General features: G+C 54.1%; 6 protein-coding genes and 1 non-coding gene across 7 annotated transcripts; 3 read left to right on the forward strand and 4 right to left on the reverse strand.

Moving 5' to 3' along the window:
• Positions 1 to 7,021: 7,021 nt before the first annotated feature.
• Positions 7,022 to 7,093, reverse strand: BO70DRAFT_t169. Its single transcript has one exon. It is a non-coding gene; the product is annotated as a tRNA-Ala (tRNA).
• A 308-nt stretch (positions 7,094 to 7,401) lies between these two features.
• Positions 7,402 to 8,761, reverse strand: BO70DRAFT_405380 (uncharacterized protein; the record flags this gene model as incomplete). The annotated part of the gene is made up of 2 exons (XM_025547115.1): positions 7,402 to 7,413; positions 7,604 to 8,761. 2 exons carry the CDS (start codon positions 8,759 to 8,761, stop codon positions 7,402 to 7,404), a joined length of 1,170 nt encoding a protein of 389 aa, XP_025399405.1.
• A 451-nt stretch (positions 8,762 to 9,212) lies between these two features.
• Positions 9,213 to 10,292, reverse strand: BO70DRAFT_429204 (uncharacterized protein; the record flags this gene model as incomplete). Its single annotated transcript, XM_025548052.1, has 3 exons — positions 9,213 to 9,529; positions 9,611 to 9,753; positions 10,144 to 10,292. The coding sequence occupies 3 exons, from the start codon at positions 10,290 to 10,292 to the stop codon at positions 9,276 to 9,278; spliced, it is 546 nt and encodes a 181-aa protein (XP_025399406.1). The 3' UTR covers positions 9,213 to 9,275.
• Positions 10,293 to 13,111: 2,819 nt separating this feature from the next.
• Positions 13,112 to 14,446, forward strand: BO70DRAFT_371111 (uncharacterized protein; the record flags this gene model as incomplete). The annotated part of the gene is made up of 7 exons (XM_025544780.1): positions 13,112 to 13,261; positions 13,313 to 13,429; positions 13,473 to 13,663; positions 13,709 to 13,822; positions 13,875 to 13,955; positions 14,027 to 14,327; positions 14,363 to 14,446. The coding sequence occupies 7 exons, from the start codon at positions 13,112 to 13,114 to the stop codon at positions 14,444 to 14,446; spliced, it is 1,038 nt and encodes a 345-aa protein (XP_025399407.1).
• Positions 14,447 to 15,628: 1,182 nt separating this feature from the next.
• BO70DRAFT_429206 (uncharacterized protein) lies at positions 15,629 to 16,365 on the forward strand. Its single transcript, XM_025548053.1, has 2 exons — positions 15,629 to 15,861; positions 16,082 to 16,365. Exons 1-2 carry the CDS (start codon positions 15,653 to 15,655, stop codon positions 16,356 to 16,358), a joined length of 486 nt encoding a protein of 161 aa, XP_025399408.1. The 5' UTR covers positions 15,629 to 15,652; the 3' UTR covers positions 16,359 to 16,365.
• A 903-nt stretch (positions 16,366 to 17,268) lies between these two features.
• Positions 17,269 to 18,425, reverse strand: BO70DRAFT_387246 (putative 3-beta hydroxysteroid dehydrogenase/isomerase; the record flags this gene model as incomplete). Its single annotated transcript, XM_025545900.1, has 2 exons — positions 17,887 to 18,425; positions 17,269 to 17,819 (listed from the first exon to the last, which is right to left on the reverse strand). Exons 1-2 carry the CDS (start codon positions 18,314 to 18,316, stop codon positions 17,269 to 17,271), a joined length of 981 nt encoding a protein of 326 aa, XP_025399409.1. The 5' UTR covers positions 18,317 to 18,425.
• A 418-nt stretch (positions 18,426 to 18,843) lies between these two features.
• On the forward strand, positions 18,844 to 19,629 carry BO70DRAFT_379659 (tautomerase family protein; the record flags this gene model as incomplete). The annotated part of the gene is made up of 1 exon (XM_025545363.1): positions 18,844 to 19,629. The coding sequence occupies exon 1, from the start codon at positions 19,261 to 19,263 to the stop codon at positions 19,627 to 19,629; it is 369 nt and encodes a 122-aa protein (XP_025399410.1). The 5' UTR covers positions 18,844 to 19,260.
• Between the last annotated feature and the right edge of the window lie 223 nt (positions 19,630 to 19,852).

The raw sequence follows: 19,852 nt of genomic DNA on the forward strand, positions 1-19,852 counted from the left end.
ATTCTCCGTGGCCATCGTTGAAGCGAAGGAGGATCGTGCCGTGACCCAGAGTACGACCCGCCGTGCCATTGGAGGTGCCAAACTGATATGGGACCTCATCCGGTCGATAGGGAGTATAGTCAATGAAACAGCCACGGTCAGGGGTGACGTGGCGACCAGCTCCCGAATCCCAAACCCATTGATCTTTCATGTCCGGGATTCTGCTAGAGCGACCCTGCCCTAAAAATGCAAATTCATCTGCTGCGCGGACCAGCGCACTAAGACGACCCACGGTCGGATAAAATTGACATCTCGGAGACAGACCAGACAGTGTAAACACACGAAGGAGAAAGAACACACCATATACCGGAAATGGTCCGGCGGGGGAGATATTCTGCGGGCATCATCCGCAGCCAGGAATGCTGAGAAGACAGAGGTTTCTTGGATGCTGGGCTGCATCGTTTCTTCTCTGAGATAGGTATTCCTCCATAATGGTGTTGGGACCGGACAAGGCGTGGGGAGGATGTTGCTGGCTGGATGGTCCGTTGCACTCTGTCTCTGTCCCTTTCTCTGTTCTGTCTCTGGATATTCTGTCGAAGTCGGAAGAATATGACTATGGAAAGCCACCAACCGCAGAGTTGAGGCGTGGGGTCGATAGCATGTTATATCGATCCCAGGACGAACAGACAGACCACATGGCCTCGGTGCCGGTTTCCGAGGGAGTGTAGTGGAGTGGACAGTCGATCCAGACCAGCTGCTTCAAGACAGCAACATCCCTGAAAAAACCGCTGATCCTGTACACCATCAGACAAAACCAGGACCGAACCTACGCATGGAAGCGTTCATTGCAGATGTACGGAACACCGAGTTGGAAGACGCCAGATATGCCCGTGGTTGCTGCTTCGCCGATGGCTTGTGGTTGATGAACAGGCACAGAGGCCATAGCATCCAGCGACGGAATTGGGAAAGGCCGTGCAGCGAGGTGTATGATCCCATACCCAGATCAGTTCGTGGATTCACGGCGGCCTTCTGGCCGGTCATATTCCGGAGTCATATTCTGGGCGTTCTCTGCATGGAGACATTCCACATTCCTTTGACACTGCGTCTGATTCTGAGTCTGAGTCGAAGATAGTCTGGACTTCTCAACCAGCCACCCCATAGCTCTTTGATAAGAGCAGCTCCGCAGACAGACGTGAGCAGCATGGTTTGAAGCGATGATAAAGCATGCTGCACCCGTGCTACGTGAGCCCAAATTTCGATCCTGTAGCCAGAACAATGAAAATATCGGACTGAGTCATGCCCCCGACTGTATGAGACGACTATGCGATATCCCATTCTGTTTCAGAGTGGGTTGACCAACGCGCCGTGCGCGTTGCAGAAAACGATCTGGTGAGAACTTGATCCGTCCACCAACGGATATTCTGCGTAAAGTCGCATTTTATATTGCAGTCGTGTCTGTGAGGGAAAGTGTTTCCTGGGTTGCCGGAACCTTCCCAAGGATACGCCGACGGTATCAGGAGGATCATGGCTCAGCTATCATGCATGATAAAGTGAGGGAGGAAGGAAGCCCAAGCAGGAAGTCTGAACGGCTTGATTATGCTGGGATATACCGCAGTGCAGCGTTTCGTATAAGTTGAGTCTATAAAAGGCAAAGACAGGTCGAAGCGACTGATGGCATGGGGCGTGATGGCATATTTTTGAGGCACTTTCAAGCGACAAGATAATGCAATTGAATATGCTGCATAGCATAGTCTTTCTGAAGGGCAGTGCAAGGCAAGGCAGTGCATTCTGATAGCCCAATCGGCAAAAAGCCCGACATGTTGACGCGCTTGTCTTTAGCGACGTCGTGAGAGCGATATCAGATCTGTCCGGTCCGAATTAAATGAAGACCTGACGTGGATGCGACGAATGCTAGTGTGCAGCGAGTCCTGCAGTCCAATAATACTGCAAGATAAAAACGCCGCACCCAACATGGCCTGGATCGAGATTTCCCTGCCGCATGCTTCTTCCAAACATACATACAGCGAAGCGATATCCAATCTGATGTTGCGGTACTTTTGCCATAGCCAAATACAAAGCAACGCTATAACCCCTCCCCGGTAATACAACTATTGTGGAACTCCTATGCAGTGTCTCCCACAGCCCCACCCATTTCTCGAGCCGGGCAGACTAGAGCTTTCTCCGTGAAAGGTGTCCGTCGGGGGCAGATATGTCCAAACCCCGCCTGCGGAAGCCAGTAATAAAATACGCAACGACGACAATTTCATTGAACTGGACATCGGAGCAAGCTGTCAAGCGTCGCTGTACCATGACTTCCCAGAGCGGAGGTAAGATTTAAAGAGACGGATGAAGTCCCCCAGATCACTCATATCGACAGCCTCGTTGTCAAGAGGCGAGAGAGAAGAAAGGCCCATGGGGCGAAAATGTTGATTGATTCGCCCACCACGCGAACGATATCCGACCCAGCCAGTCTATGGGCGGCTGTACCTGCCAGGCAAGGATGAACCCCACTGCGATTTCCGACATACTGCCTCTGCGTCGATAGGGTTGAAAGGAGGACACCATCGTCCCGCGCGTCTCAGATGCGCGAGATGCCACTACCTCCTGGAGCTGGTGTCTTGACACTCACTCTCCACTGCATATGTTCGAGTGGCAGTGTGTAGAACGACCTAAAGGGTCGAAACTAACGGTATATCAAAGTACCGTGGCAGAACAGACCTAAAGGGTCGACACCAACGGTATACAGCAAACACTCGTTTGACTGCCCGACGATGCTGTCGCGTAAATCATCTGTGGACACTGAATCTTTCCACATCATGCTTCACTTCCTCGGGATATACTGGATCCCGTAAAGACAGCTTTCGGCGTTATTGCTAGTCTGTCTGCCCAGGGCAGACAGTATAAATCTCCAGATAAACCTTTCCCTGAACAATGACAGTTGGGAATGTGTATAATATGGTATTGGATCCACCCCCTGAAGAACAGGCGCGACATGACCACACGAAACGCTGGTGGGAAATGCCGTCTCGGGACATACAGTACGCTATTTGTCCATATGCTGTTTCTGCTATTGCTGTTGGAATCAGAGAGGACCAGGTTACTGATTTGCATCGGTGGTATGGTGGTGGGAAAAGTATGCATCGGTGTCGATGGGAGTGGGTGGAGTGGAACAGCCGGCCGACACCAGTAATTCAGAAACTGGGGGTCCGAAGCCCAGATTCTTTCTTGACCATATTGTCTGTGTTTCTTGGCCTTTGAACAATAGTCCATCGACCGATCATTCGCAAAGTAGCAAGACGCAGTCAAGCAGGATGCGTAAAACGAAACGTCAAGCTTCAAAAGCTCACGCGAGCATCCCCCTGTCTTGCAATGCCAGTATCAGACCCAATACCAATACCAGTCCCAGAAACAACATGGTAAGTAGGTCGGTAGATATCGGACCCCGAGCCGAGCGCAAAGTGCAGCACCGCAAATTTGAGACTGAAACTAAAACTGAGACTGAGGTGGAAAGACTCCATCGCGGTGACAACGCCAGATGGGTGTGAGATGCCGCAAAGTACCGACTGTCGTCTAAATCGCGCTGTCTTTCCTTTTCTTTTCTCTTGTTTATTTTACAACGATACCTGACTTAACCAAGCGGAGAGCCGGTCTGGTGGTGGCGTGCAGCCACGAGAGTCTTGCTTCTGCTTGCGCAGTGCCCTTCGTCACAGATCACACATCATTCGGACAATTTTGCCGCGAGCATTCCGTCGCGTCGATGACAGCTGTCAGCTGTAGTTGTATGAGGTGACAGCACGTCTAGGGATGTCATTCGGTTTGTCCATTTCGGACCACATGAGGGTATCACATCACACCCGATCGAGCAAGGTAAATAGAGGCCCGAGTGAGACCAGACAAGAAGACAAGAAAGAACTGATCGTCAAACCGTGGACTGTTTCTTCGAACCGAACCGGAGGCCAAGACAAGCTATATGATGCTCATAACCGTCATACGCGCTGATTCTTGTCAATGCGAGGCAGTGTACGCTCGCTCCATTGGGCGAGGCCACGATACGACGCGAATGGTATCGCGAGACAGCCGAGGCATACCCATACCGGGTTCATGACATGACATGACATACTATACCGTGCCATAGGTATGAGACCCGGAACCGACCGGAGGTGGTGAACAGAGTCGACGAAGCCGAATACTATATCTCGCAGATAAAACACCGAGACACGACCCATCACATCACCTGGAGGGCTTGTTCGGCAGATGAAAGCCTGCTTGAGCCAGCAAAGCGCGTTTATCTCGGTTTCGAAAACCGGGGAGCAAGCTAGTCGGGCTTGTAATCTGTTGCGCTGCGCGAGATACGGAAAACCAGTCGAGATAGTTGATCTCGTTCATCTTCTTGGTGACCACCGGGCCATACCGGGTTTGTATCCTAATCGTGCAGGCAGCGATATATGCCATCGATTGCCCGCGGTTTTGACTGTTGACTGTTGGCTGGGTGTGACTATGACTCGCTGTGGGTGTATCCGACCGATGTATGCAGTGAGGTAATCCTAAGGTGACGGTAAGGTCATATTGATTCCGTGACACAGGTATATGATCGAAGGATCGTATGACTCGACATGACCTATACACCATTAGTATAAGCATCATGCAAAAGAAAAGTCAAGTCAAGTATACTCAAGTCCAACCCCCCCAACACATGAAGGCAAACTGAGGCCTGAGGCAAAAGCCGACCTCCCTACCCACCCACCCACCCACCCAACCAACCACCAGCCAGGCGAGGCAGCCATGAAAGAAGAATAAATATGAAAGACGGAGCAGAGCAGCCCAGCAGGGCCCTTTTATAACCCCCTCATGGGGGGGGGGGGCAAAGGTGAACGAAACAGTCTGTGAACGACTGCCTGACCATTCAGGCGACGAGTGAACGGTCGAATCCCCGACGTGCAATTTCCATTACAGCCGGGCTCTCTTGCTGCCCCGGGGCGGTGAACGACATTCTTATTCAATGGGCTGCCCGTGTGGATTATGCTGGAGGGGTGGCTGCAGTGGGTGTTCAAGGAGGCGCTGCGCGCCGCAGTCTACGCGGGTAGATAGCACTACGTGGGGGGCTTGGGAGCTGGGGTTTGCACGCTGGAGGGCTTGTTTGGGGGTGTTTTTATCCATTGTCTTGGTTGGATTCTCTTTGTTTATTGGTGGGAGGGGCGGGGAGTGGGTATGTGATTTGTAAATGGTGGGGAAGTGTTAAATCCTAACATGGACATTTGATGGGTGGGGTTGCACAGGGAGGGGGTTGAGGATCTGGTTTCTGTGGGTTTGGTTGTTCGAGAGGAGTGATGATTGAGGGGGTAGAGTCCGAGGTGGTGGTGGAAATGAAGCTAAAGAAGAAGGCTGTAGCGACCGCGATGCGCAGTTTCTTGGTGGTGGAGTGCTCAGACAGCGCTGTCGAGGAGGGCGACAGATCCAACGATGGAGATTCGATGCGACCGGCGCTTTCGAGATACTGGTCGCTGGGGAAGTAGACGATGGATGGCGCGCCAGAGATGCCAGATTATGTGTTGACGCGCCATGGCATGGATCCTGCATACGCGTACTGTGGTTCATGGCGTTGAAGCCGGATGGCTGGATTGAATGCCTACACGCACAGCCGAGGATTGGACATCAACGAGGACAGAGATGTTGTTTTTGATTTTGCTACGGGATGCTCCACCCCTCGCGGGCCAGGGGGGGTTGTGTGGCCATATAACGACCTTCCTGGAAGGCCTGGGACGATTCTCCTTTACCCAGAGTGTCTCCATCGATATGCGCTCTATGATACCAGATGACCGCATGTCCATCTTCAATGTACCCAGATCTCCATCCCCTTGCCCTCCTCTCCGGTGTATATCCCCCTTCGGGGGTTGTGCAGACAGCGAAGGCTCTCGATTATCCAGCAGGAGTTCGTAGAATCTAGACTCCGCGACGAGTCGGGCAGAGGATGCACTGGTGGCCAGGTGGGAGACCTGCAGAAGTTAGAACGGGATAGTCGACATGGAGGGACGTATCATGAGATGTATCCACGAAGAAATATCCATATTCGTATCGTATCTCTGCGCGATCGAATGCCCCATTTCGATAGTATCCGCTGCAGACCAGCCTAGACACCATCCTGCGTAACTGCAACAGCAGAGGCGAGTATCCCGATCCCGACCGTAGCACCCGCTATAAATCCAGCGAGCACCCGCGCAGCTGTGTTGAGATGGCGCATCCGAAGCAGAGATGCGCTCACCACTAATCCTCGCTCAGGTGTAAAGCGCAGAGTGCATCGGAGTGGGTAGTTAGTCTATAACATCCCAACAACCCATATCCAGAATCCCCATACCATATCAATATATCCCTCATTTTCCCAAGCCATCCCCATGCTGATCTCTCCCAAATTCAGTATCATCCTGCCTGCCAAGGTATCAGAAGACACCCGTGCAAAATGAAATGAAGAGGTTGGAGATGCACGGTCAGACAACAGCGCGATCAGGAATTTCCGCAGATAAGAAAATCTCCGTGAGCGCTATTCTTGCCAAGTGGCCAAACTGCAGGTGGCAATGTTCCTGGGAGGGGTGAATTGGTGATTGTCACTCGTGGGGTTCACTGGGGGAAGGAAGGGGAGGGAAGAGGGAAGAGGGAATGCGGGGGGAGATTAGCTGGGATGAATGGGGAGGGGCGAGGGTGGTTCTTTGTCTGAATGACTCTGACTCTGGCTCTGGCAGCTTTGGGATAGAGTGGGAGTTTAGAGATACAACCAAGAAAGCAAATGCAATGAGGACTTTAGACACAACTACCCACGCATCCCGATGGGAAATTAGACATATAGGCAGATACGCATCCCCAACCAGACACAAATCCCATGACTGTATCTCAATTGGTTTATTTCCGGGTATCCCAACCCCTCCCCTCTACTAAAGCCTCCATCCCCGTCCCCATACACCAAAAACAAACTCCGCTAGCATCCCGCCCGCATGTACTCCGCATGGCACACCCGAAGATTAAAAAAAAATAAAAAAAAAACAAAAAGATGTGGAGTCGCCGGGAATCGAACCCGGGACCTTTCCAATGCAAATGGAATGTTATACCCCTAAACCACAACCCCAGTTGGATGGCAAGTCGTTTTTGAATGAGAATCATGGGGTTGGTGGGTTTGGGATAGGAGCGTGATGGGATAGTCGTGTATGACGAGGGAGACATGGGTGATGGGGGGGGGGGGATATTATTTGATTGGAGGGGGTTTTTGGGGGGGGGGGGAATGGTAGTTTTATTGTGGGATTTGTTTTCATTGTTTTCAATCGATTGGGAATGGGGAGAGGAGGGTGGATGGTTATATATATATATAAATATATATGTGTTGCGGGATGGATAGTACGGACGAGGACTGGCGTGTCGACGTTGCAGCGACGGTGATTATTTGAGAGCCTGCAAAGGGGTTATTTACATCATGGCAAGACATGTATATCAACTCTCAATTAAAATATATTATACGGCAGACAAACTATACCCCAATAAACCCACCCGAAAACAACCCATTTATCTATGCTTGAATCCCCCGCACATATCCACAGTTCCCATTAAACATATTAATGCCGGCATCATCCGAGCTACTCACAACCCCATAGGTATAATGGCTATCGAACGAGCAGGTCTCGACCTCGACGAGATAGCAATAGGAGATGTCGGCATCGACGTAGTCGTAGTAGGCGTTCGCGCAGAGGTCGTTCTCGATGCAGCTGACGCAGCAGTCGTAGGCCGAGGTCGTGGACCCGGAGGACAGCGAGTAGCTGCCGTCGTAGTACAGACTCAGGAAGTAGACGTACTTGCCCGCCAGCGAGGCGCTGTATTCCGAGGTGATCGGGTTCGGGGTGATGTTGGTGGTGGCGCAGGCGGCGTACACGGCCGCCGTGCTGGTGGTGGCCACGGTGTGGGTGCTGGTCACCGTGCTGGTGGGGGTCGGGGCGGTGGTGATGGCCGTGAGGGTGGCGGTGGTGGTGAAGCTGAGGGTCGTGGATACGTCGGTCGGCAGGACGGTCGAGGTGGTGGTCAGCGTGCGGGTCGTGGTGATGGTTAGGGTTATGGGCGTGGCGGACCCTGTGGCCGTGGTGGTCAGCGTGTTGGTGACCCGCTCGATCACCGTCGTCTCGGCGAGCACCTGCACCGTGCACTCGACGGCCTGCGCGTACTGGAAGTCGTCGAGACGGGGGCTGCAGTCTAGGTCGCTGGCGCTCTGGGGGGAAGACCGCTTGTCGTGCAGCTGTGGCAGTGATCGCTTGGCTTTGGCTGCGGCGGGCAGGCCCGTCGAGAAGGTGTCGATGACCGGGTAGAAGCCCGACGAGGTGGCGACGGTGGAGGTGCTGGTGACGCGCACGGAGGTCGAGGAGACGACGGTCGTGGTGGTCACGGCCGGGGTGAGGGTCTGCGTGGTGGTGTCCATCACCGTCGACGTCGTCGAGAAGGTGTCGGTCACTGCGGACTGCGTGGTCGTGACGGTCTCCGTCGCGTACTCGGTCTCCAGCTGCGTCTGTCGGACGGGCGTCGGGGTCAGCGAGACCGTCACCATCGCTAGCGTCGTCGAGGTCACCACCACCGGGTCGGCGGCCGTGCTGGTCGAGGTGACGGTGCTCGTGGGCACGAGTGCCACCGAGGTGGTTCCCAGCAGCGTGCGGCATGGGATCGAGCTCGCCGTCTGCGTCGTGCTGCTGGTGAGGGTCGTGGCCGCTGCATGGCCCAGTAGCAGGCCGATTGCCACGGCGGTGATGCGCGCAGCCATACTATCTAGTTGGTTGATCACTGAAGCGGTGGAGTGGTAGAATCAACAGAGTGGAATGACAGTGGAATGGTAGTAATAAAACGGAAGTCATGGGAAAAAAAAAAAAAAAAAAGGAGACGGACAAGAGAAATAAATCAAAGCAGAGGAAATCCCCCTTTCCCTCGATAATCCTCGATCCATTGGGCAGGCCGTCGCCAATTCTTCCCCGGATTGTTGCGCGTGGCGGCCGCATCCCCACTTGATGCCAGCCGTCAGGGGGAAAATAGCCGATGCGCTCAGGAACACGATCGGACGATTGGCTGGGAGGATCTGACCTGGCCGCATGTCAGGCTTCCCTGGGAAGTATAACGACTTCTACGTGAGGAGATGGATACTGACGTGCTGTCTTGATAATCACCAACCAACCCCAGGGCATACGCACTCACCTCTCCTTGACCGTAGACGGAGAGTTAGAAGACACGCCCGGAGATGAGCCGATATGTAAGAAGCCCCAGGACGATATGCACGACGTTGATTAGATCAAACCAAAGACGGAGAATCCCTGCGCCCGTGGGCCTCTTTTTCGATCACCGATGCGAATTCCCCTTTGCTGAAGACCCAGACTCCAGCCAGGGATCCTCGTAAAGCTCCTTCGCCGTCGCGGCACCCAGCAAAGCATCCTCCTGACAAAATCACGAAACAGCCGCCGGTCTTCGCCCTCGAGGAACGACATTATATTCGAGAAGTTGAATTCCTCCGAGGGAATCAGATCCGGGAATCGGAACCCTCCTGGATGGGCGGTTAATTGACCGAAAAAGAAAGAAACACAGACAGACAAACAGACAGACAGACAGACAGACAGGCCTTGACTGGAGAAGAGCTGGCCATAAACCTCCCTATCGGCCCTCTCGAGGAACTGCCGAGGAGGCAGGCCCAGAAGCCGGATCATCTGAGCCATGTGCGCTGCGACGTGACACTCCGAATGGGGGAAATCCAACCCCAGGAGGACGGACCTGAGAAAGGGCTTCAGCACGGCGGGGGGGCACCCCGTTGCTGCGGCCCAGGTGTCTTCCCAGCAGCCAGAGTGGCTCGCGGAGGGGTTCATACACCAAGCAGAGATGCTCCCCCCGCGGACCTGGAATGGCAAAGGACTCCTGGACCAGCCGGATATAGGCTCCCCCCTGGTGACTGGACCTGATGTGCCGCGAGAGATCGACTTCCTCCCGGGCGGATCTCTGTTCTGCCTCGCCACCCTTCGTGATCTTCAGGGTGATGTATCGGGCGAATTGTCATGGCCAGCTTTGGAGGTGTTATTATCATTATATATGCGCCCGAGTCCGCCTCCATGTTCCGTGTTCATGTTCCGTGCCCGTGCCCGTGCCCGAAGGGATGGCTGCACCCACCGAGTCGTGTCCTTGGCCAGCCACACGGTGGAGTTGCCCCCCCAGCCTAGCTTGGAGATCATGCGGTATCGTCCGGACAAGGTCTCGCCGATGCGAGCCGGATAGTATTTCGCCGGATCGCAATCCGGGGCTTGGTCCTCCTCTCGCATGGAGAGGGGGACGGAGGTTCTCACGGATACGAATGTTCTCGTGGATTTTCCGGCCGATGCTCGTGCAAACGGTGCAGAAGGCCGCGACCAAAGAAACATTTGGCCGGGGGATGTCGGATGGTAGATGAGGGAGGTTGAGATGATAGTCAGTATCCACGGCGGCGGCGTTGGCTGGGCGGGCCGGCCAGTGATCGGAAGGGCCTTATGATAAATTATTATTATTTATAATTAGTACTTTACTTGGTCTTCATTATCTCTATAAAAACTTTTATTATAATAATCTAATATATCTTAATTGGTTTTTTTATAGAACTTTAAATAATACTGATTAGATTTTATAATAGAACTTGCTGTTTGTAAGGGATGATATGGTATCCGCGGGATATGCATACTTACAAGGGTGAAGCCCACCTCCTCCCGGGTGTACTTGAGTATACTAATATATGGGATTCTAGGGGTCCGCAGGTAACTGCGGGTAATGTTAGCCTTTTGGCTCAGTGGCAACAACTCCCCTAGGTTGGTGTCTTACAGAAAGAGTATAGCCAGGGGGGTGTTTGATCAATATGACATGATATTATATTATTGATCACTTGACTCAACACCCTGCCGGCATCCCTAGTGGGCAGCCGCCCGTAGCTAGTTTGAAATTTGAATATGATCAACCTTCTGCGCCCTCCTTTCCTTCGTACAGTTCCAATGAGGATGAAGGGCACCGGAGAATATTTTGATCAACTTCGTCAGATAATAAAGCCCGGGTAAACAGATATTTATAGCATTCTTTCTAGAAATGATCAACGCTCTCTGGTGACAGTGACCTCGCTTTCAATCCTGTGCGTAGACCACCTTCACGCAGATGACAATCCTCCTGTCTCCTCTCCGCGCAGACAACGAAACCCCCAAGTCCAACAAGATGACAGAAGCCAGACTACCCCCCACCGGGAAAGATCATCCATGGCAAAACGTCGGGGGGTGATCTGCAGCTGCTAGGGTGGTGGTGGTCCCACTCTCCCTCGGCTTTTACAATTTACAGGTACCGATGCGTCGGGAGTTGTTCAGGTCGCTCTCTGCTTGGCGGATGATGTACCCTTATGACTACTATATAATCTTGTCTTTATAACTTTCTGGCACGGGTGAGGTGGGATATGGTTGAAGACTAATATGCGTGGGCTGCTGGCGTGGCTCTCTGTTGGGGACTCTTCGACGCAGCACATGCACGATCAACAAGACAGGAACGCTATAGAAGGCTTCGTTGTGGACCAAAGCTAAAGCCGATTGAGATCGACTCCAACTGGGACTCCGATGCTTCCAGCATCACACTCGATACTCGACAATCACCCAGACACATTGTTATGCCTGGACTGTGCTTCAAACCGGTGAAATGGTGACAGTGACAGTCCAGCCCGCCAGCAGTCAGCCTGGCCGGATGCTGCCGACGATGCTGTCAGAACATACATTTGGAGAAGACATCGCAGCAGCCTTAGTGGAAGCACGGAGTCTGCATTTGGGAATTTTTAAATAGAGATCGCCCTCGGGACAACTCTATTCTGAGATAAGGGGAACAATGGCTATGTGGTGAGTGGTGCGAGGCAGCCCCTGACTCCCGAGGCATCCCGATTCTATATTTGGATGGTGGAATGCGACCAACAGATTGGCAGGGTTAACTAATGACGATAAACGACGGTGAGGAGCGAGGGTCACGTCCGCCCGACGAAATGACCGCTTGACTCGGAACCGAAGGCACATTAGCCTACAGACTATCCCCGCGATCGACACCTGCTCCAAATCCTGCCGAGTCGCTGGCGATGCTCCAACCTTACAATCATCCTACCCATACGAGGTCGTCCAATCTCCCCGATCGCATCTAACCGGATTGGTACGCGTTTCGTTGCAAAGAATCGGATCGGAAGACGTCCTAACGCTCGGTCACAGGGCAGGAGGGGAAGTGACTTTTTTTTTTTTTTTTCTTTTTTTTTTTTCCAGATCGCCAGAATGTATAGCTATCTAACTTGGAACTGAAGAGCACCAGCTTGGCGACGAGTCATGTCCCCGCAAGCTGTCGCCGTTGATTCGGTGTTTTCTCGTGCCGCGACAGCAGCCCCGTTCCTGCGTTAGCGCGTTAGAAGTTTTCATCGGGCACCTGCAACTTGTTTACGTGCTTGTCCCTTCTCGATTCAGCCCTCCGAGGATGACCCCGTTTGATTCAATAGGCAATGCATCGTGCAGGTCCGGCTGCTTGGCATGGAGTAGAACGAACGAGCTGGACTCGAGAAGGGGGGCTAGTACCGACTGCCAATCCCCCGTGTGGATGACTGCCAACTGTTGATTCAGTCAGGGTTCGACAGACAATCATGATCCTATCAAGTTAGGCTGTTCGCAGTTGGAGTCCCGCACCCACCCTGACTCGTCCGGATCAGCATCACTTCCCGACAGCAGGCGAACCAGAGGTCACGCCCACCCGGGATGGATTCTCTGACGTTGGCTGGGTGGGTCTGCAGCGCCCGTTGAGTCGGCATCTGAACTCCTATCATCTTAAGCTCTGTTTCGGGGCTGGTAATCCCGAGGCCACAGAGTCAGAATCATCACCACCACCACCCCCTCGTCCCTCGTCTCGTGTCGCCGCGACTTGCCTCAAACGGCAGTTGAGCATGGACTGCACGCACGCGGGCTAGGGCGGGCGCTGAGTTTGCAGGGGGCGAACTGAAGAGACCCTTAGTATAACATTCCTATTACCCCACTCCCCCCCGGCCGCGTTCATTTTCCTTCGGGTTGTTTGGTTTAGATAGATGTGAACGGCACGAATTGCGACTCCCACCAACGCCATGGCCATCTACGCCGATGCGGCACCGTCCTTGGCGGGCAGTGTCATCATGTTGACTTGTCTGGGCTTGTTGACGTACGGGTTACGGGTGTACTGCAGACTGACGAGGAAGTCATGGGGCGTGGAGGACTGGATCATGACCGCGGCACTGGTTAGTGGGCTACGGATGAAGAAGATATGGACGTGTTGGCTGACCGCGTAGCTGCCGTTCGCCGTGCTGGTGGCAGGATGTATCGGGGGCGCGTTCAATGGGATTGGTATTCACCAGTGGAGGTTCCAAGTGCCTGGCCAGGAGCAGTACTATGCCGAGGGACAGAAGGTAGGCAGTCGTTCCTGGTGCCTGGATCCTACTGACCGGGCAGTTCTTCCTCATCTTCGAAGTCGGCTACTGCTCTGCCATCATCCCGATCAAGCTCAGCATCAGCTGGCAGCTGATTCGCGTCGCTGAGCGGCGCAAGGCATACCTGTACGGCCAGTATCTGGTGATCGCCATCTTCGCCATCATGAACGTGATCGCGCTGATATTCATCCTCATCAACTGCATCCCCATCGAGTAAGCAGACCATACGCCGGGCATACTGGTAACTGACCACGACAGCGCTGCCTGGAACGGCGACTCGGAGGGTCACTGCCGGCCATCGTACGTCCTGGCCGACGTCTACTACGCCTGCACCGCGGTGAACATCCTGACCGACTGGGTGACAGCCATCATGTAAGGCGCCGACCCGAGTTCGACCCAACGAGCGGTCTCGCTGACATCCCAGGCCGGTCCCTCTCCTCTGGAACGTGCAAATCAACCGCAACACCAAAATCTCCATCGTCGGCCTTATGGGCCTGGGTATTCTGTATGCTCTCCATTCTCACCAGACCAGCCCAGCCTACCTCACCTCACCCAACTGACCAACGTCCCAAACAGAGCCTCCCTCTCCGCCTGCGTCCGCCTGAAATACACCGTCGCCCTCACCAGCCAATCCGACTACCTGTACGGGGTCGCCAACGTCGTGATCTGGGGCTTCGCCGAGAACGCCATCGGGATGATCGTCGGCAACGTCGCGACGCTCCGCCCGCTGTTCCGCATCCTCCGCGACCGCAAAACCTCGGATAACTACTACACTCGCTCGCGCGGGCTGCCGGGCTCGCAGCGCACCGGGCCGGGGGGGTTCTTGCGCACGTACGAGCTGGCCGAACATGGGAAGAACACCGGGGTGGTGTCCACGGTGAATGATAATCGGAGGATGAGCGATGGGGATAGTCAGAAGCAGATCCTCGGGGTGGGTCTTCTCCGGGGGAGGCGGATATTTTGGTTAGTCGGCAGGTTATTGTGGCTTATGATTGACCTGGCTGGATGGATGGTATCTGAGTATATGTTATAGGCGTTGTTTGGTTGGGGAGCTGGGCTGGGTTTGTGGAGTTGCTTGCTTGCTTACATTAGTGGGTTAATATTATACAGGTTGTGTTTGTCCTGGGATGACTCCTTTTTCCTTTCCTTTCTATTCTTTTCTTTTCTTTTCTTTCTCTGCCACTCCTTTCTCCCTTCTCTTTGTTTCATTTGTTTTTTTTTTTTTTTTTTTTTTTAGCATCCGCTGACTCCAGTACTCCACCGCTTATATTAATCCGGGGTTAGACCAAGAAGGCTTAATCCTTCGCCCCGCATCTCCGATCCAATCCAGCCTCACACTGCCAACGAACTGCAGTGCAGCTCTCAGCTCTCCCCATCTTCCCTAAGAATATCACCAAACACCATGTGTACACGAAGCATCCAATAAACCCAGCCCAACCCGAACCATCCAATGAGCCCAACCCGGACGGGACGCCTGAAAGACCTCTCCCATGGCTTACTCAGGGCTCCTACCCATCAGGCCCCCAGCATGACTCCGACACTCTGACAGCCCGGCTGTCCGTCTTACACCCGGCATTCAAGCTTCCGCGGCCGTGCTGTCTCGCGCGTCATCTCGATCGCGCACCTGATTGCGCTTACTTGAGCACTTCGCTAGCTGTCTTGGATGGTATATGAGGCATTTGCATGTCCATGTCCATGTCCATGTCCATGTCTCAGCCTCATCTCTCAGCGCAGGAGACCTCGACTGGCGGACTGGGCTACTGGGCTGACGGGGACTGGATGGGAGAGTGCCGGGATACCCGGATCGGATGCCCTGGGCGGGTGGATGCATGAGATCAAGCACTGCGTGTGATAGATCCAGTGGCCATGCATGTCTTGGATGTTGCTATTCTGGTACTGGCTGCGTACGCAAGCGTCTTACTTCAGGTGGACGAGTACAGTCCACAGTCTACAGTCTGCAGTCTATACAATTACCCGGGAGATGAGAGGATATAAGTAAACCACCATCACCACCCCCACTGCCCAAACTCACTCAACCACAACAACTAACAATTTCAATCCTCTTTTCGTTTCAGTCTCAGTCTTCAGCATTCATTCCGCAGCTTTCAATCCCAGTAATCCAACCAACCATCAACCCTCCCATCAACCCCGCCAGTCCAACACAGCTAAAACAAATACAAAAAAAAAAAAAAAAAAGACAGAATGAAACCCACCACCATCGCAACCCTCCTCGCCACCGCGGCAACGGCAGCAGCAGCAGCCTCCCCCGTCGTCCTCCCCCGCGCGTCCGGACCCTTCCAACTCAGCGACATCAGCGCCCAAGTCTCGACCACCACCAACACCGGCTCCATGTACCTGATTGTCGTGGATACGAATGAGCATGACATCGCGACGGGGTGTAATGTTACCTGGTAGCCCCCCCTTTTTTTTCCCCATTTCCCATCATCTTTCTACCCCATAATCCATCCCACAGCGTCCATTCTCCCCTCTCTATACTCCACCCCAACCCCAGCTTAATCAAACACATATACATATACATACACCCACCCACCCACCCACCAAACAGAAACACAAACCCAACCCCCCTCCCCCCCCTCCACCTCCAAGAAACTAACAAAGAGGACAACAAAGGACCCCCACCCCCGGCCTCACCCCCGGCACCGTCGTCCCCTGCGACTACGCCGCCTACGCCCTCTCCTTCCCGGACGGACTGTATGCGGACATCGCGGACATCTATCTCGTGATCGAAACCACCGCGGAGAATATCCTCAGCGAGTCGGCAAATATCACCCTGGATGCGGCGGCGAGTGACTCCCCGTGGATCTGTGGGGGCGTGGAGGAGGGCGTCGGCGAGACGAAGTGCGAGTATGATGGGTTTGTTGATGTGGTTGTGGGGAGTGGTGTTTAGATTTGGGGGGGTGTGGGTATTAGGGAGGGAGGAGGTGGGTTGGGTTCGGGGGGATAGTGGATAGTGTTGCTGTGATTGTGGATTTTTTTTTGGTGGATTGGGGGGGGGGGGTGGCATGGGATGGGATGGGGCTGGGGCTGGGGCTGTGTGGGCGAGGGAGGAAGGAAGGGAGGTATATAGATTCGTAGCACTCTGTAAACTTGAATAGCTAGCAATGAAGGAAGGAAGAGTGCTAGGTGATATTCACCCGATTCAAGACAGCCCCACCGTACTACCACGTAGGAAACGATTTTTTGAATGGAGTGTCCAGATAGCAAGTCACCATCACCATCGCCATATCCACCAGCACAAGCCAGAGTATTCCTCCTCGTCAGTGGACTCAGTAAGCTGGTTGGCGGTTAGGGTTGTTGAACGGCACAGCCCAAATCCATTGGTCAATGCAACAGTCTCCCATCATGTGTACCACGCGGGGTTTATAAAGAACCGGAAAAGCAAGTACTCTCTCCTCATTATAGAGCACCTATTCGTGGCCGCTAGATGTCAAAACCCAGCCAGTATCATTCAGCATCACACCTACTTAGGTGTCTGGACGCCTTTTTAGCCGAGTGGTCTTTTTGGTTTGTCACTAGACAAAGTGTAGCAGGTCCTGCCAGTCCAGGTGTCATCGATAGGCAAGAAAAGGAGGGAAGTGACCACCCCAGAATGGCAATCAAGCACATGCGTTGTTGCTTGACCGCTCGCAATATCCCAGATGCGAACTGTCTTGGCTGCTGCATCACTTCTAGCCCAACAGTTTCCGAGCCCTTCCACATACAACAATGGTCATCATTACTATCAACATCATATGAAACACTATCCAATCCGAACATATCCCAATCAAACCAGATTATCCCACAGATGCAACCCTCTCTTAAAACCCCTGCTGCCGAATAACATCCCTCAGAATCTCCTCCTCGGACCTCCACTTCAGTCCCAGAATCCGATCCGCAGACGAGGTATCAATCTCCCACCCCCCTTCGAACGGCCCTTCCAACTTACACCCCACAGCCGGATACTCCGTCTTCACGAACCGAGCCACCCCCTCCCAAGACACCGGCGGCCTGCAGAGCAGAAACTCCGTCCCGGACGCAATCTTCGTCTCCAGCGCCTTGACGTGCGCGTCCGCGACGTCGCGAACATGCACCCACGCGTTCGCGATCTGGGGCTGCTCGGAGTTGATCGACGCCCAGAGAAGCGCGTTCATGCCGTGGATCTCCTCCGGGGTGGTCTGGAGCAGGTTCTCGCCTAGGACGAAGACCGGGTGCAGCGTGATCAGGGCGTAGTGGGGACGGTGGGATTTCATGAATTCGCGCGTCGCTTGGTGCGCGAAGATCTTGGAGGCCGCGTATTTCATGCCGTGGCCGCGGACGCCGTCTGGGAATGGCGCGTTCAGGTCCACGGGGATGACTTCGCCGGTGTTGTCTGTGTATATCAGTTTCTGGTGCGTTTGGACCCGGGGGGGGGGGGGGACTGAGGGAGGGGCACTTGCCTTTTACCTTCACCACCTTGGATCCCAGCGCCGTCACGGGCGTCAGTGCCAGGATGGACGATACGATGACGACTTTCTGGATCTGCGGGAAGTCTAGGGCGGCGTAGAGGATTGACTCTGTCGCGTTGACGGCGGGCTCGATGTAGTCTTTCTTCACGTCGGAGCCGCTTCCGGGCATGGGAGACGCGAGGTGGAAGATGAAGTCGACGCCCTGGAGAACCGCCTTGAAGGATTCCCGCTTCGACATGTCGGACACGACGACGGTCTCGATTCTGTCGTTGAACTCGGCATGGCGCTCTCGCAGGCCGGCTTCTTGCTCGGCTTTGCGGATGCTCAGGCGCACGCCGTAGCCGGCTTTGAGCGTGGCGATGACGACGTGCGTGCCGATGAAGCCGGTGGAGCCGGTGATGAAGACGACGGGGCGGGACATGGTGGGTTGCTTGGATGTGATGTGATGTTAGTTCGGGTTTGATTTAATCTCAATGTTCCTAATTGCGATGTTGTTGACTTGAAGTTCGTGACTTGGATGCTTTGTTGATTGCTGTGTATGCTTCTGATTTGCAACTTCAGAAACCCCCCCCCCCCCCCCCCTTTGGTCCCAACGCCCCATTTATATCCCCGTCGCCAGTCGCCGTCGCAGTCGCAGTCGCAGTCGCAGTCGCCATCAACACGAACCTCGTAGGAGATGCTTTGTCAAACACCGTACGGCAAGAATGGCAATGACACCCACCTCGTATTTAGGGTTACGCTGGCTGATCAGTAATCGCCGGCTCGGGACTTTCAATAATCACAAAGAAAAAGGGTCACACCCAACAAGCTTTCGGGACGATCGTATAATCATTCCGAGCGATGAGCCATCATCATGACAGATCATTCCGATCAGTGAATAATGATGCAGCTCCCGTCCGGCCGCTTCCAGTCAGCTCCATCCCTGTTTCTCCGCCATTCGAAACGGGCCTGGCGGGTGAGAAATCCCCTCGGGGCTTCGCTCTTGGCTGACTGAGTCTTGTTCACTAATCGCTGTGCGACTGGCCTCCTGCTATACGATGTGGTGCTGCGACGTGCATCGCGTACAATGTGAGATGGCGGTTAGTTCGAGAGCGAGCGCATATTAAACCCGGGCTTCATCTTCGGCATCAACATCCATCCATCCCATCCCATCCCATCCCATCGCAAACAACACAAAATCCAACCAACCAACCCCTCACAAACCAACTCTACCTCACAAACTCCACCCTCTATACACTATACACTATACACGATACACATCACCCACCACCAACCCACCCCCAAAATGCCCCTCTGGCAAATCTACCACCCCCCAACACCCTCAGCGCCACCACCAAACAATCGCTCGCGACCGACATCACAGAGATGTACACCACGCTCGGCCTCCCCGCCTTCTACGTGGTCGTGCACTTCACCGAAATGCCGCTGGAGAACGTCTTCATCGGGGGCGCGACGCGCTCCGCCACCGAGAAGCCCTTCGTCCGGGTCGTCATCACGCACATCGCGATCCGGGCGCCCGACACCGACGCGGCGTATCGGGGTGCGACGGCGCGGCTGGATCGTATCCTGAATCCGCATCTGCTGAACAAGGGGTATGATTTTGAGTATCATGTTGATGAGACGGAGAGGAGGCTGTGGAAGATTAATGGGTTGGTGCCGCCGAGGTCGGGGAGTGAGGAGGAGAAGGTCTGGGGGAGGGAGAATCGCGCGGGGGTTTATGAGGGGGGGGACTGATGATTAGGTGGTGGGGGGAGTATCAGTATGATGCCTAATGTGGTAGTTAGTGGGAGCATGGGGTGGTGGTAGTCCTCATCACCATGTCCTCGGATTATTTGATTTCTCCTTGGGACGAGTCAAGACCGCACGTTACCGCCTATAATTGATATTGAATTGCACATATTCCTTATAATAGCGCCAAACACTTCAACCGCTCCCAGATCCTCCCGAAATGCCCATC

Source organism: Aspergillus heteromorphus (genome assembly GCF_003184545.1).
Source record: "Aspergillus heteromorphus CBS 117.55 chromosome Unknown BO70scaffold_12, whole genome shotgun sequence".
Taxonomy (NCBI): Eukaryota; Fungi; Ascomycota; class Eurotiomycetes; order Eurotiales; family Aspergillaceae; genus Aspergillus; species Aspergillus heteromorphus.